This window comes from Lonchura striata, chromosome 5, assembly GCF_046129695.1.
Source record: "Lonchura striata isolate bLonStr1 chromosome 5, bLonStr1.mat, whole genome shotgun sequence".
In the NCBI taxonomy this organism is placed as follows: Eukaryota; Metazoa; Chordata; class Aves; order Passeriformes; family Estrildidae; genus Lonchura; species Lonchura striata.
In genome coordinates, this window is record NC_134607.1 from 72,095,702 (window position 1) to 72,110,243 (window position 14,542).

The following is a 14,542-nucleotide window of genomic DNA, read 5'->3' on the forward strand; positions in this document are numbered from 1 at the left end:
TCCCGGGCAGAAAAGGAAACCTTGAATGGAAAATCCACGGGGGAAAAAAGGGGAATTTTTAAATTCCCTGTAGCTGGAACATTCCTGCTAAGGCCCTGCTGGGATGTGAAGGATTTTTATATTTTTATGTGAAATATTCCGTGTTCCCTTCCTGTTGCAGAGCCAAAGTTCAGGTGGGAAGAAACCTTTGATTTTTTCCTGCTTCCCTTGTAATTCTTACCCAGACTATAGGATGTTATTCCCAATCCATTAACCCTGATTTACAGCAGAACTCCTCATCAAACTTCACCACTAATTGTTTTAACCGAGCCTGGAATTAAGATTTCCTGCCTTTCCCTTTTTATTCCCTTTTTCCCAAAGCATTTTGATTTTTCCTGTTCTTTTCACCCCATCTCTCACCAGGCTCGGGAGTTTTTTGGTCCTGCAAGTCAAATTAACGTGAGATTGCCACAATTTTGCATGGAAGCTGTGGGAGGGGAAAATGGAATTCATTGGAGCAGTGGATTTATTTCAAATATATCTCAGTGCTCTCCCAAATCTGAGTTTACTCCGTGCAGGAGGGGATGGAAAATGGAAAAATCTGAGGATTCCTGCCAGGATTCCTCAGGTTGGGGAATTGGATTTTGCCAACGTCACTGTGGTCACTTGGATGTGTCAGGATGCTGAAATTCCGTGCAGGGCTCGGGATATTTTGAATATTTGGGTCAACGGGCTTGGAGTGAATTCCTTGGGTGTGAATAAATGGTTTTTTTTTCCTGGATTGGATGTTTTTCCTTGACTTGCTGCACCAGGATCGAGAGCAAACACGAAGTCACAATCTTAGGAGGACTCAACGAATTTGTCGTGAAGTTTTATGGACCACAAGGAAGTAAGTTTGTCACCCTGCCCTTCCAGAAAAAGCTTGGGGAATGAGGAAATGACATTCCAGAGGGGAAGGGATGAGCAAATCCAAGGAGGATGGAGAGAAATCCATCTTCTGGAAGGTGGGGAGCATCCAGCTGTGAGCGTGGTCATGGACAGACCCCATCCCTTGGAGCTCTGCAAAGCTCCCCCAGCACCCCTGAGCTTCCCTAGGCCAAACTTGCATCAGTCATGGGAATTTCCATGGAGTTTGTCCCTAAAATGCCTTTTCCACCTTCATTTTGCACCGTCTCCAAAGGTCAGGAGATTATCCCACAGTGCCTGTTTTTAATCTCCGTGCTGAGGTCTTTCCACGTGGTGTGAAGCAGAGCAGGAAAAAGGTTTTTTCCCGTGGGATCTTTGGAATCTCACCCCCAGTGGAGCTGTGGGTTGTTCCAGAGATGTTTTCCTGCATGCTCTGGTTCTGTTTATCCTCTCCTCAGTGTCTAATTCCTGCTTTTCCTCCCTTGCAGCACCATATGAAGGTGGAGTATGGAAAGTTAGAGTCGACCTTCCTGACAAATACCCCTTCAAATCCCCATCTATAGGTAACAAATACTCATTTTCCTTCAAAATCTTGTGGTTTGGGCCGAAAGTTTGCAGGTGGAGCGATGTACCAGTGTAATACACAGATTTTAAGTCTGCAAAATGTTTTTATGGGATTTCAGATCCCAAGAAGGAGGAATTTTGGGCTTTGGGAGGAGAAGGATTTGGCTGCATATTTGTGTGTTGGTCGATTCAATCTCTATTCCAGTTTTTTTAGTAATAACTTCACTTACTGTGGAGCAGTGGAGCAAAGACCACAGTTCTTGGTATTGGGGTAAACCCAATTTTTGGGTTTTTCTGTCCAAAAGTGGATGGAACTTCTTCCCCTGAAGCCTCCATCCTCTTGGAGCAGGGAATAGATATATGGAAAAACTGAAAAGCAGGGATTTAGCACCAAAAAACTGCTGGCTTGACTGGTCAGGCTTGTTTCACCTTGGAGAGCAGTAGGAAATTCCATTAGGAAATGGTTTTTAGCTTGGATCCATCCTTGGGGATCAGGAAAAACCCCCTCAGATGCCTTCAGGTGCCCATTCCAATTGCTGAAACCCTTCCCAACATCAAAATCCCCCTTTGGAGCTGGCAAGTCTTGGCTGCTTCCTTCAAATAATCCCATAGATTTTATTTGGGAGCTCTGTGGCATGAGGAATCATCTGTTCCAAGTGGGAATTGTGCTTTTTGGGAGAGGGTGCTGCTGTTCATCCTTCCCTTTTTTTTTTTTAATTTTTTTTTGTTTGGTTTGAAATCTTCTGTGAACCCCCAGATGGTGCTTTTCTATCTTTTATATGGTACATTACATGTTCCATGTTTACAGTTTATCCCAATGCCAATTACCTATATTAAATGGTGATTTTCTATCTTTTATATGGTACATTACGTGTTACATGTTTACAGTTTTCCCCAATGCCTATTACCTATATTAAATGGTGATTTTCTATCTTTTATATGGCACATTACGTGTTACATGGTTACAGTTTATCCCAATGCCTATTCCCTATATTAAATGGTGATTTTCTATCTTTTATATGGTACATTACGTGTGACATGGTTACAGTTTATCCCAATGCCTATTTCCTATATTAAATGGTGATTTTCTATCTTTTATATGGTACATTACATGTTACATGGTTACAGTTTATCCCAATGCCTATTACCTATATTAAATGGTGATTTTCTATCTTTTATATGGTACATTACATGTTACAGGTTTACAGTTTTCCCCAATGCCTATTTCCTATATTAAATGATGATTTTCTATCTTTTATATGGTACATTACGTGTTACATGTTTACAGTTTCCCCAATGCCTATTTCCTATATTAAATGGTGATTTTCTATCTTTTATATGGTACATTACGTGTTACATGTTTACAGTTTCCCCAATGCCTATTTCCTATATTAAATGGTGATTTTCTATCTTTTATATGGTACATTACGTGTGACATGGTTACAGTTTATCCCCAATGCCTATTTCCTATATTAAATGGTGATTTTCTATCTTTTATATGGTACATTACGTGTTCCATGTTTACAGTTTATCCCAATGCCTATTACCTATATTAAATGGTGATTTTCTATCTTTTATATGGTACATTACGTGTTACATGTTCACAGTTTTTCCCCAATGCCTATTACCTATATTAAATGGTGATTTTCTATCTTTTATATGGTACATTACGTGTTCCATGTTTACAGTTTATCCCAATGCCTATTACCTATATTAAATGGTGATTTTCTATCTTTTATATGGTACATTACGTGTTACATGTTTACAGTTTTCCCAATGCCTATTACCTATATTAAATGGTGATTTTCTACTCCAAACCAACCTGTGAGTGCCAACGTCACCAAGAACATGGAGGTGAGGAAGGAGAAAGAGGGAGGACAGGGCAGGCCCAAATCCCAAATCCATCTTAAACCTCTGACCCCCATGTACAAAACCAAAACCCCCCTGTACAGCACTCACAAATTCTTCCCTCTACTCTGTGACTACTTCTACTCTAAAATCTAAATTTTGTGACTTCTTGTTCTTCCTGCAAGGTTGGTAAATCATTCCATGGCTCAAACCCAAAATCCCAGCTGTTTGCAGCTGTGCCAGGGTCTCAAATGCTTCTTTTTCCCAAAAAAAACTGCTTCTTGCTGAAAAATGCCTTTTTTCCTTCCCAAAATCTTCCTCTTGCTGAAAAATGCCTTTTTTTCCTTTCTAAAATCTTCTTCTTGCTGAAACCTCCTTTTTTTTTCTTCCCAAAGTTTTCCTCTTGCTGAAAAATGCCTTTTTATCTTCCCAAAATCTTACTCTTGCTGGAAAATGCCTTTTTTTCCTTCCCAAAATGAAAATCCCCCTTTTTTCTCCTCAAGCTCTTGCTAAAACCTTTTTTTTCTTCCCAAAAAACTGCTTATTGCTGAAAAATGCCTTTTTTCCTTCCTAAAACATTCCTCTTGCTGAAAAACCCCTTTTTTCTCCTCAAGGTCTTGCTGAAACCTCATTTTTTTTCTTCACAAAGTTTTCCTCTTGCTGGAAAATCCCTTCTTTTTCCCCAAAATCTTCCTCTTGTTGAAAAAACCCTTTTTTCTCCTCAAGCTCTTGCTAAAACTTCAGTTTTTTTCTTCCTAAAATCTTCCTCTTGCTGAAAAATCCCTTTTTTCCTTCCCAAAAAACTGCTTCTTGCTGAAAAACCCCTTTTTTCTCCTCAAGCTCTTGCTGAAACCTCCTTTTTTTGTCTTCCTCTTGCTGGAAAATCCCTTCTTTTTCCCCAAAATCTTCCTCTTGTTGAAAAAACCCTTTTTTCTCCTCAAGCTCTTGCTAAAACTTCAGTTTTTTTCTTCCTAAAATCTTCCTCTTGCTGAAAAATCCCTTTTTTCCTTCCCAAAAAACTGCTTCTTGCTGAAAAACCCCTTTTTTCTCCTCAAGCTCTTGCTGAAACCTCCTTTTTTTGTCTTCCTCTTGCTGGAAAATCCCTTTTTTTCTTCCCAAAATCTTCCTCTTGTTGAAAAACCCCTTTTTTCTCCTCAGGCTCTTGCTGAAAATCCCCTTTTTTCTCCCAAAAAACCTGCCTTTTGCTGGAAGCACGAGCCGAGATGGATGAAATCCCTGCTGGAGCTGAGCTGGCTGAGCAGAGCAGAGCTCAGGAAAAGCTGGGAAAACCCAAGGAAAATTCAGGGACTCGGGAAAGCTCCCAGGAGGCTGCAGGGAAAGGTTTATTTTCCTTTTTTTCCCCATTTTTGCTGCCCCAGCCCAGCTTATCTGGGACAGCCAGGCCTGGGTGAAGCCTCCTGGGGCATCCTGATTATCTCTGCTGTGGGCAGTGCTGATAAAACCTTGATCCCAGCTGAACTGGGAGCACTGGGAATGATGGAAAAGGAGAATTCTCCCGTTCCTAACCCAGCCCGAGCTCTGGAAAATAATAATAATTACTAGGGAAGATGTTTCCTGTGGAAATCTCTTGATTTCTGGAGGTGGAAGTGAAAGATTTCATGGATTGTGGAGCCCATAAATGGACGGGAGGTCCTGGACTTGTTCCTGTTCTCAGCAGAGTTCACATTGTCCATGTGGAGAAAATACAGAATCCAGCAGCTTTTCCTTGAATAAATTCCACCTTTATCCCAAAGTTTAAAACACAAACACCATCCTTGCACCTCCCCTTGATATTCCAGGACTGGAGGCTGAAATATCCCTTCCATCCTAAAAAAATATTTCATCCTGGCATGGGGTTTTTTTGCAAAAGATATCACTTTTTTTACCATCTTTTGCTTTTCTTTTTGGTTTTACCATGGAATTTTTTTTTTTTTTTTTGAGTGTATCCATGTGCTCCAGAGAAATCATGGGTAAGAATTCCATTCAAATATTTTAGAATCTTCTAGAATCTTTTACCCCAGCGTGGCTCCAAGGATGAGATCCAGGGAATCTTGGTGTTCTATCCCAAAGTACCAACCTGACCAGGAGAGGGTTTTCCAGTGGCTTCCAGAACTTCCTTGCAAAAGGTGTGGATGTGCTGGGAATCCCCAAAGGATCAAGGATCTCTTTGTCTCCAGGAGAAGCTTTTTTGCCTCTTTTCCTGCCCAATCTTCTCTCCCCTCTCCCATCCTCAGCCACCCCCAGCATTTATTCCCTGTTTGCTGTTCCCTAAAAATTGCACTGGGAATTCCTGATTATTCCCACGCCTGAGAACTTAAACCTGAATTTTTGTCTGGAGATTCCTGGGACAGCTCCATCACATCCTGTGGTGTTCCTGGTGCTGGATTTACTGTGGAATCTGACGGATCCTGGATTTTTCAGGATGATTTTTCCCAGCAGGAAAAATCCCCCAAAAGGGAAACGCACATCCCAGGAAAATCAGGAATTTAAACAGAGCTTGGTATAGGGCTGGCAACTTGGCTCTGGGCTTGAGTGCTCCCATCAGGGTAAATAAATTCCTTAAATTTCCCAATTTTCAGCCTTGAGCTGGAGCAGTTGCTCCAAAAGAAATAAAAGACCAATTCCTGTTTTTTCTGCCAATTATTGGGAATATTCCTGCATTTATAAGGAAACACTTCCCTGCTCCTTGTCTGCTTCCATTTCCAAAGTGTTTGGAGCTGTTCAGGATTCTGCTTCTCTCCTTTTCCCTGTTTAGGATTCTCCTTTTCCCTGTTTAGGATTTTGCTTCTCTCCTTTTCCCTGTTTAGGATTCTCCTTTTCCCTGTTTAGGATTCTCTTTTCCCTGTTTAGGATTCTCCTTTTCCTTGGTTAGGATTCTCCTTTTCCCTCTTTAGGATTCTCCTTTTCCCTTTTTAGGATTCTTGTTTTCCCTGGAAAATTTACATTCAAAATGCCCACAGCCTCAGTTTCTCAAATAAATTCTATATATGCTACATATTTTTATAAAAATTCTCTTTCTATTTATAAATTCTCTCTCTATTTATAAATTCTCTCTATATTTATAAATCTTCATCTATTTATAAATTCTACATCTTTATTTCTTTACATATTATCTGCATTATTTTTTCTGCATTATTATTTTTTCTGTGTCTTCATACCCAGCTCTCATTTTCCTCCAGCACAGTCCCAGTTACCTTCAGGTGCAGATATTTCTGTTTTCTATTTCTATTTTCCCTTTTTTCCAAGTGTTTTCCCAAACAAAACACCTGGTGTGTGCACAGAACATATGGAATATATGTATAAATATATATGTGTGTGTAGAATGAGGCATTGTGGCAGCTGGTAGAGGCAGCTGGATTTAATTTCTTTTTTTTTTTTTTTATTTCCTTGGATTCCAGCCAGGATTTTACAGATTTCTCCTAATTTATTGTTTGGGGAAGCTCCTGGGATTCGAGGGATAGAAACTCCTTGTGTTAGTGAGTGCTCTTGGAGGGCTCCTCACTTCAAATTCCATCAAAAATCAATTTGTGCTTTTGCCAGGGAGGGCTCCTTGACCTGCCAGGGAGTGAAGCTCCAAGGTGGGAACGTCCCTGGAAAATGGGAACATCCACAGGCAAAACTTGTTCCAGTCAGCAGCTGGGACAGAGGATTTGTCCTCGTGCCCTCTCCCACCTCCTACCACAGCTCCTCAACCTTCTCCAGGTGTTCCCACAGGAAGGGAGTCCCTGAAATTGCTGTGGAGTGGGGTTAAAAATCCCAAATTTCCAGTGGGAATCCCAATTCCCTTGCAGGCCCTTGGGTGTCTGGGGAGGGAGCAGCATCCAGCTGCCCTCAATCCGTGAGCAAATCCACGCGTGGGGAGTTTGGGATGGGTGGGTGGATATAACCCCGCTCCAGCCAGTGGGAAATGCTCTTGAGTTGATCGCACACTGCGCCTGGAATTATTTCATTTTTCATGGATGTCGATGCTCAGTTTGTCCCTGTTTATTTGCCAGGATAAACACGGAGCACGTCGGTGTCGTCGGGCTCTCCCGGGCAGGGCTGGAGATCGGGATGTGCCTTTGGGAATGGCTCCCTTCCCTCTTAGCCCCCAGATTTTGAGTTCTGCCTGGATGCTGGAAAAGCAGCCAGGAAAATGTGGAAAATGTCCTCATGGTACAGGGGTGGAACCTGGATGAGATTTATGATCCCTTCCAACCCAAACCATTCTGGGATTCTGGGGGAGTCTTCCACATTCCCGAGTTATCCAGGTATTAGGGTGGGAATCTTCCATGTTTCCCAAGGTATTAGGTTGGGAATCTTCCACATTCCCAATTATCCAGGTATTAGGGTGGGAATCTTCCACATTCCCAATTATCCAGGTATTGGGGTTGGAATCTTCCACATTCCCAAGTTATCCAGGTATTAGGGTGGGAATTTTCCCCACTCCCCAATTATCCAGGTATTAAGGTGGGAATCTTCCATGTTTCCCAAGGTATTGGGGTGGGAAACTTCCACATTCCCAATTATCCAAGTATTAGGTGGGAATATTCCATGTTTCCAAGTTATCCAGGTGTTAGGGTGGGAATCTTCCATGTTTCCCAAGGTATTAGGGTGGGAATCTTCCATGTTTCCCAATTATCCAGGTATTAGGGTTGGAATCTTCCACATTCCCAATTATCCAGGTTATTTGGGTAAGAATCTTCCAGGTTTCCCAGGTGTTAGGGTGGGAATCTTCCACATTCCCAAGTTATCCAGGTATTAGGGTGGGAATCTTCCATGTTTCCCAAGTTATCCAGGTGTTAGTGTGGGAATCTTCCATGTTTCCCAAGTTATCCAGGTGTTAGGGTGGGAATCTTCCATGTTTCCCAGGTATTAGGATGGGAATCTTCCACATTCCCAAGTTATCCAGGTATTAGGGTGGGAATTTTCCCATTCCCCCATTATCCAGGTGTTAGGGTGGGAATCTTCCAGGTTTCCCAGGTGTTAGGGTGGGAATCTTCCAGGTTTCCCAGGTATTGGGGTGGGAATCTTCCCCATTCCCAAGTTTCCAGCAAAAAGGGATTGCCAGCCTTTAGTGAGCTGGGATTAAATTTAACAACCCTTCTCCTCCAGGGTTTTTGGCAATCCAGGGAATTCCCACTCCAGGTAGATGGTCCACCAGTGGCTTCCAGGGTTGGTTTTCCAGGGTGGGAACATCTGCATCCCTTCCTGATGTGGAATTCCTTAGGGATATCCAGGGGGTTTTCTGTTACCTTTTTATCCACGTGGATTTTATGCTTTTATTCCAAAGGCAATCCCGGACTTCTGTGTCTCCATATAGAAAGGGTGGATTGTGCTGCTCACATTCTTCCCAAGCACTGGCTTTTCCAGGAGTTCAGTGGGAATTTTGCTTTAAAATATTAAATGTTTCCAACCAGTCCAGCACCTGGAATCACAGGCTGTGACCTCGGCTCCATGTCATGGAATGAACACCAAAATTCCAATCCTGTCTGATGGAATTCTGCACAGTGCTTTAATTGGGATGTGCTGTGAGACAATAAACCTGCCCCAGTGCCGGGAATTTTTTTTTCCTCCCTCCTGGTTTCTTGTAAAACTTGGAATTTCATTTTTACCCGGATGTTTGTGGGCGCTGTGTCCTTTTTATCCATCAAAATAAACGCAGAGCCAGTCGGGTTTATGGGAACGACGTTGGCACAGGAGGAATTACACTTCAAATAAAGGAGGAGAGAACTGTGCTTATTCCTGGATCAGGAAAAAAGAAGGATTTCCATGGAGCTGCTCTTGGGCTGAGCAGTTTGTGTCGTGGAATGAGGCTGGGAGGGGATGAATCCTTGGAAATTAATGCAGGGAGGGGATGCTCCTGGGAGAACAACTCTTCCATTTGGGAAGTTTGAACCCAAGGATTTTTTATTCCCATTGTCTTCCCCACTCTCTCCATCCTTTATTTGGTTTCCCCCTCTAAAGAGCCAGGCAGGATTTCGGATCGGGATCAGCGCTCGCTGCAGCTCAGCTCCAGCAAAATGGATCCGTGACCCGATTTAAACTCGTGGGAGCTGCAGAACGTAAATATTTGATGGAGCTGCAGCTTCCCTTGGGAAATCTGCTTCCGTTTTTCCAGCTGGATCCTGCCAGGTTGTTCCTGAAATAGCGTGGAGATGTTTTGGAGTTCTCCGGTTGCTCCAGCTTCGGGCGTTGGCTCAGCCTGGGGCTGGATTTGTGCAGAATCCCCCAAAGCAAAGCTGGAATTTTGTGTCAGAATTCCTGGGAAGGATGGGATTTCAGTCCCTCACACCAGGATTGCTCCTTGTTCGGGCAGGGATGATGCTCAGTGCCTCTCCTGAGGTGCTGGGTGAAGTTGGGCGAGGTTGGGAGCTTTTTAAATGGTTAAATATGGATTTTTTGGGGTTTTTTTGGCTGCTCTGGAAAGAAAACTTCTGTGTCTTTTGAGTTCCTGAAAAGAGCTTTTTCCATGGATTGAGGCAATGTCCCACACATGAATTTCTTTCCTGGTTTTATTCTTGTCAGAAGAAATAGTTGCTGTTGGTTCAGAAGGATTCCTGCAGAATTCAGGGGAAATCCCACGTGTTTGTCGGGATTTTTGGGCTGTGGGATGTTGGCACAACGGGGAAAAGGAGGATTTATGGCAAATTCTCAATATAAAAAGGGTGGCACAACAGGGAAAAGGAGGATTTATGGCAAATTCTCAATATAAAAAGGGTGGCACAACAGGGAAAAGGAGGATTTATGGCAAATTCTCAATCCAAAATGGTGGCACAACAGGGAAAATGAGAATTCATGGCAAATTCTCAATAGAAAAGGTGGCACAACAGAGAAAATGAGTATTTATGGCAAATTCTCAATCCACAAAGGTGGCACAACAGGAAAAATGAGAATTCATGGCAAATTCTCAATATAAAAAGGGTGACACAACAGGGAAAATGAGAATTCATGGCAAATTCTCAATATAAAAAGGGTGACACAACAGGGAAAATGAGAATTCATGGCAAATTCTCAATATAAAAAGGGTGGCACAACAGGGAAGAGGAGTATTTATGGCAAATACTCAGTAAAAAAGGCTTGAAACCAATTGAAAATCTATTCTGAATAAAATTTTTTATTTTAAAAAAATACTCAACATTTATTTATTTATTTATTTATTTCGAAATCTATTTTATTCATTTCAAAATTTAATTTGAAACTCAGAACAACAAAAAAAAACCCTTCTCAAATCCTGAAATCTGAAATTGGACAAAGCCACATCGAGCTCCCTCCTCCTAAACCTCACCTGAGCTGTTTTTTACCACACTAAAGGCACCAAGAGGAGAATTAATTGCTATAATTAATCGATGCAAAATTTGAATTATTGCCTGCCTGGCTCGCAAGTGTAGATTAATGTCGTGATGTCAAGCTCACAAAAAATCTCTGTTAGGTAAAAAATATTTTTAAAAAATCAAATGTTGAGTTTAAATTTGTGTTCAGTGCTCCACTGAGCTGCTGGACAGGAATTTTCAGGATCCAACAAAAGGTTTGTGGTGGCACTGCAGAATTTTCCTGAATTTCCTGACTCCAGTTTCCCTGGATTTTGAGGGAATGGACCCCAGGGTGGGAATGCTGCCTGCTTATTTTAAAACTATTTATGGCTTTGGGTCCTTGTTCCAGAAATTCCAGACTTCTCACGTTAAAAAAAAATACATTTATTTGGGTTTTTTCTCTGCTAATTTCCCTCTGTTTCTCCTTGCAGGATTCATGAATAAAATCTTCCATCCCAACATTGACGAAGCGTGAGTAAATCCTTCACATTTTGAGTAAATCCTCCAAAATTTCAGATACTTGCCCATCATTTTTTTTTTGCCTGTGTGGGGCTTCCATGGCAATAAAATTCCAATTTATTTTCTCTTGGGCAGAGTGGGAAGACGGAGGTGGTTAAAGACCATAAATAGGAATAAATCAGGCTTGATCCCAAACCCTGGGGAAGGGGTTGGGGAGGAGTTTTTACAATTCCCAGAGTGTTTTGCAGTGTTAATTCCATTTTTTTCCATGTGTTCCAGGTCAGGAACTGTATGTCTAGATGTAATCAATCAAACCTGGACAGCTCTCTACGGTGAGTTGGGCGTAGAGGCCACTTTTTGGAGGTCTCTTCCCTTCAATTTTGGGGTTTTTTTACTTAATTTGAAACTCCTTCCTCAGCCAAGACCTCGAGAAAAATAAGATTTTTTTGCAGGTTAGGAGGTGGTATTGCCTCTGATGCTGCAGGGGGATTTCCATGGGCTCGTTTCTGGTTAAAAATCTAGTTTTTGGAGATAAACAGGTCCATTTATAAAAAAAAAATCAATTTAAAATAGAACTTAGAGAAAGCTGGAGCTGTTAGAAGGAGCACAGCTGATTCTCTGTTTAAAAATGGGAATTCCAGATATTCCAGCTACGCTTTGTGGAACAAATCCAGGGGAATGTGGACATCAAATCCTTCAGGTTCTTCCCTGGAAAACTGATTTTAGCTGGAATTCCTCCTTGGAACTCTGGAATTCCCAGTGTGGTGGAGGGATGAGGGTCACAGCGTGGATTTGTGGTGGGGGATCAGCTTTTCCACTTCTCCAAAGGGCAAAAAAAGAAAAAATTCCGGTGGTTTTGTGCTCCAGCATTCCAGGCCCTGCCTTGGAGCTGCAGGGGGACACTGGCGTGGCTGAATTCCCTCCAAAACCACCAACCCGAGATTCCAACAAAACCTCTCAAAGAAATGGGAAAGGGGGAATTATTCCTTTCCTTTTCGCACTTAAAAATAGAATTTTTTCAATCCCTTTAAAGCGGAGCTGGCCAAAGATCTGGGGCAGATAATTCCAGCAGCAGCCAAGGTGGGAGAAACGTGGAATATCCACCAAAAACTTCAGCTATAATTTTGAGTTTAACCACAGAATAATTTACCAACTTTACAAGTAGAACAAGAAATCACAAAAATTCAGATATTACAGTAAAAATAGTTACAAAGTAAAAAGAAAAAAAAATAATATTATACAAAGGAGTTTTAACACGTGTACAGGGGTTTTTTTACTTTATACATAGAAGTCAAAAATTTTAAAATAGAAGAATGTAGGCCAGTCCTATCCCTCCTCTTTCTTCTTCCTTAACCTCCATATTCTTAATAATGTTAGCACTTACAGATTAAGTTTAAAATAGAAAAACGCCATTTAATATAAGTAATAAATATTTTTTAAAAACCTATGAACATGTATCACATAATATATCATATAAAAAATAGCAACAACCAGGGGCAGGGAAAGAGAAAAATAAGACAACAAACGGAGAGGTTGTAAAAATTGTGTTTGTGCCTCTGCCTGAGCTGCTGAGCAAACCACAGCAGCCAAAAATGACAATATTTTATTTTTAGATAGCTTACAATAAACTACCTTAAGACTAAACAACAAGAGGCTACTAAGTTTTCTTTAAAAACACGAGTTATAAAAAACAAAAACAACTTTACCACCACACAAAACCCCAAATCCAACAAGCTCCAGCAAGTTCCTGCTCGTTCCCTGCTTGAAATTCCTGCACCTGCTCCACCTGCTGACCCAGCTGGAAAACAGAATTTTATCTTTTGGTGCAAGTGTGGGGACCTCGTAAGGCTTGAAACCACATTTGGAAGGTTTGAGAGAAGGTTCCTCCAAGGAAAAATCATTTTCCTGGGAGTCCTGCGAGCCACAGGGAAGAATTCCAGGGCTCTGCTCCCTCTTCCTCAGGAGCCTTCGGTGGCCACAGGGAGCCAAGTGGAGCCCAAATTTGACAAATTAAAATCAACTTTGTGCTGCCAATGCCCCAGTGCAGTCCCTGGGAATTCCAGCTACAAGGACAAGCCACTCCTGCAGTTTCCTGGGATCCCTTTTTGGGATTAAGATCCTCTCTCCAGCTGCTCTCGTGCTCCATCCCGGGAGCTCAGCGTTGCGGCCAGGACAAACCTGGGCACCACATCTGGAATTCAGTGGCTGCATCCCACAGCTGGAGGAGCTCCTTGCACAGGGAGAGCACCTGGAGATCTCCTTCCCCTTTTTTTGGGGGGAATTCTTTGGCGAGCTGAGGGCTCTGGGTGTTGAATTCAGCAGTTGGTGATGACTCAGGAATGGGACAGAGCTTTTTTTTTCCAGGAAAAAAGCCACACTGCTCCTTGTGGGTCGTGGGTAGGGATGGAATTCCCAAATTCTGATCCACGCAGGAGGACACCCATGATGCTCACCCACAGGATTCCCCTGCCACAAGGAAGGGGAGACGGAGAAAAGATTTCCAGAACATTCCCACGGCCCATCCCTGCCTCTGGAATGTTCTCTCAGGGATGTGGGAAGAGGGGTTTGTGTATCCCCAGTCCCTCCTGGCAGTTTCCTGCTGTGGATTATTTGGTGGCAGATTCCTGGGGTGTTCCTGGGAGCTCTGCACATTCCCTGAATTGTTTATTTTTTTTTTAGTGGTGGTTGCTATTAACCAAACCATGGAAAGCTCTGGAAGAGCTCTGTGCTTTCCAGGAATCATGGAATGGTTGGGGTTGGAAGGACCTCAGAGACTGAGCTCCAGCCCTGCTCCACGGGCAGAGAACTTCCATTTAAATAGAGATTGGAAGGGTAAAGAATTCAGGGAAGGGCAAAGCACAGCACTGTTTGTTTGGAGATTTTTCCTAATCTTTCAAGCCAGCATTAAAAATCAGGAAAATTCCATCCCCTTCCTTGCTTCACCCATGGATATCAGCATTTTTGTGTAGGAGTTAGTGAGGAGTTTCATTTTCATTTTTGATTTTACTCCCTTTATTTCACCTCATTTTCAGTGCATTTCTCCTGGGACTTTGTGCTGCTGTCTGGGTGTCCAGGGTGGATTTTTGGGGTGTTTCTGCCTCTGGGGACGTGGACCCCAACGTTGTGTTTGCCTTGCAGATCTCACCAATATATTTGAGTCGTTCCTGCCCCAGCTGCTGGCTTATCCCAATCCCATAGATCCTCTAAATGGTGACGCTGCAGCCATGTACCTCCACCGACCAGAAGAGTACAAACAGAAAATTAAAGGTGAGGCCTAACGAGCATCATTAATTAGAACCCCATCCCCAGGGAGGGGCGGCTCTTTGCTGCAGTTTTTTGCCTGGTTTTTTCCCCTTCCAGTTTTAAATGGGATGATGTGAAGGAAGGAGGGGTGAGGTGCTGCTGGGTTGGGAAATTGGGAAAGCTCAGGTATCCCAAAACCTGGGATCGGCTCTGCCACATCACCCAGGAAGTGCTTCAACCAGGAGTCACCG

The 14,542-nt window shown here is 42.5% G+C and overlaps 1 protein-coding gene across 1 annotated transcript in view; it reads left to right on the forward strand.

The window, feature by feature from the left end:
• The window catches only part of UBE2H (ubiquitin conjugating enzyme E2 H), a 46,305-nt gene that overhangs the window by 27,777 nt on the left and 3,986 nt on the right, over nt 1–14,542 (forward strand). The window contains exons 2-6 of the mRNA XM_077783723.1: nt 792–868; nt 1,374–1,448; nt 11,021–11,060; nt 11,328–11,380; nt 14,187–14,315. Of these exons, the coding sequence (XP_077639849.1) occupies nt 792–868; nt 1,374–1,448; nt 11,021–11,060; nt 11,328–11,380; nt 14,187–14,315 (374 nt within the window). The remainder of the gene's footprint in view (nt 1–791; nt 869–1,373; nt 1,449–11,020; nt 11,061–11,327; nt 11,381–14,186; nt 14,316–14,542) is intronic.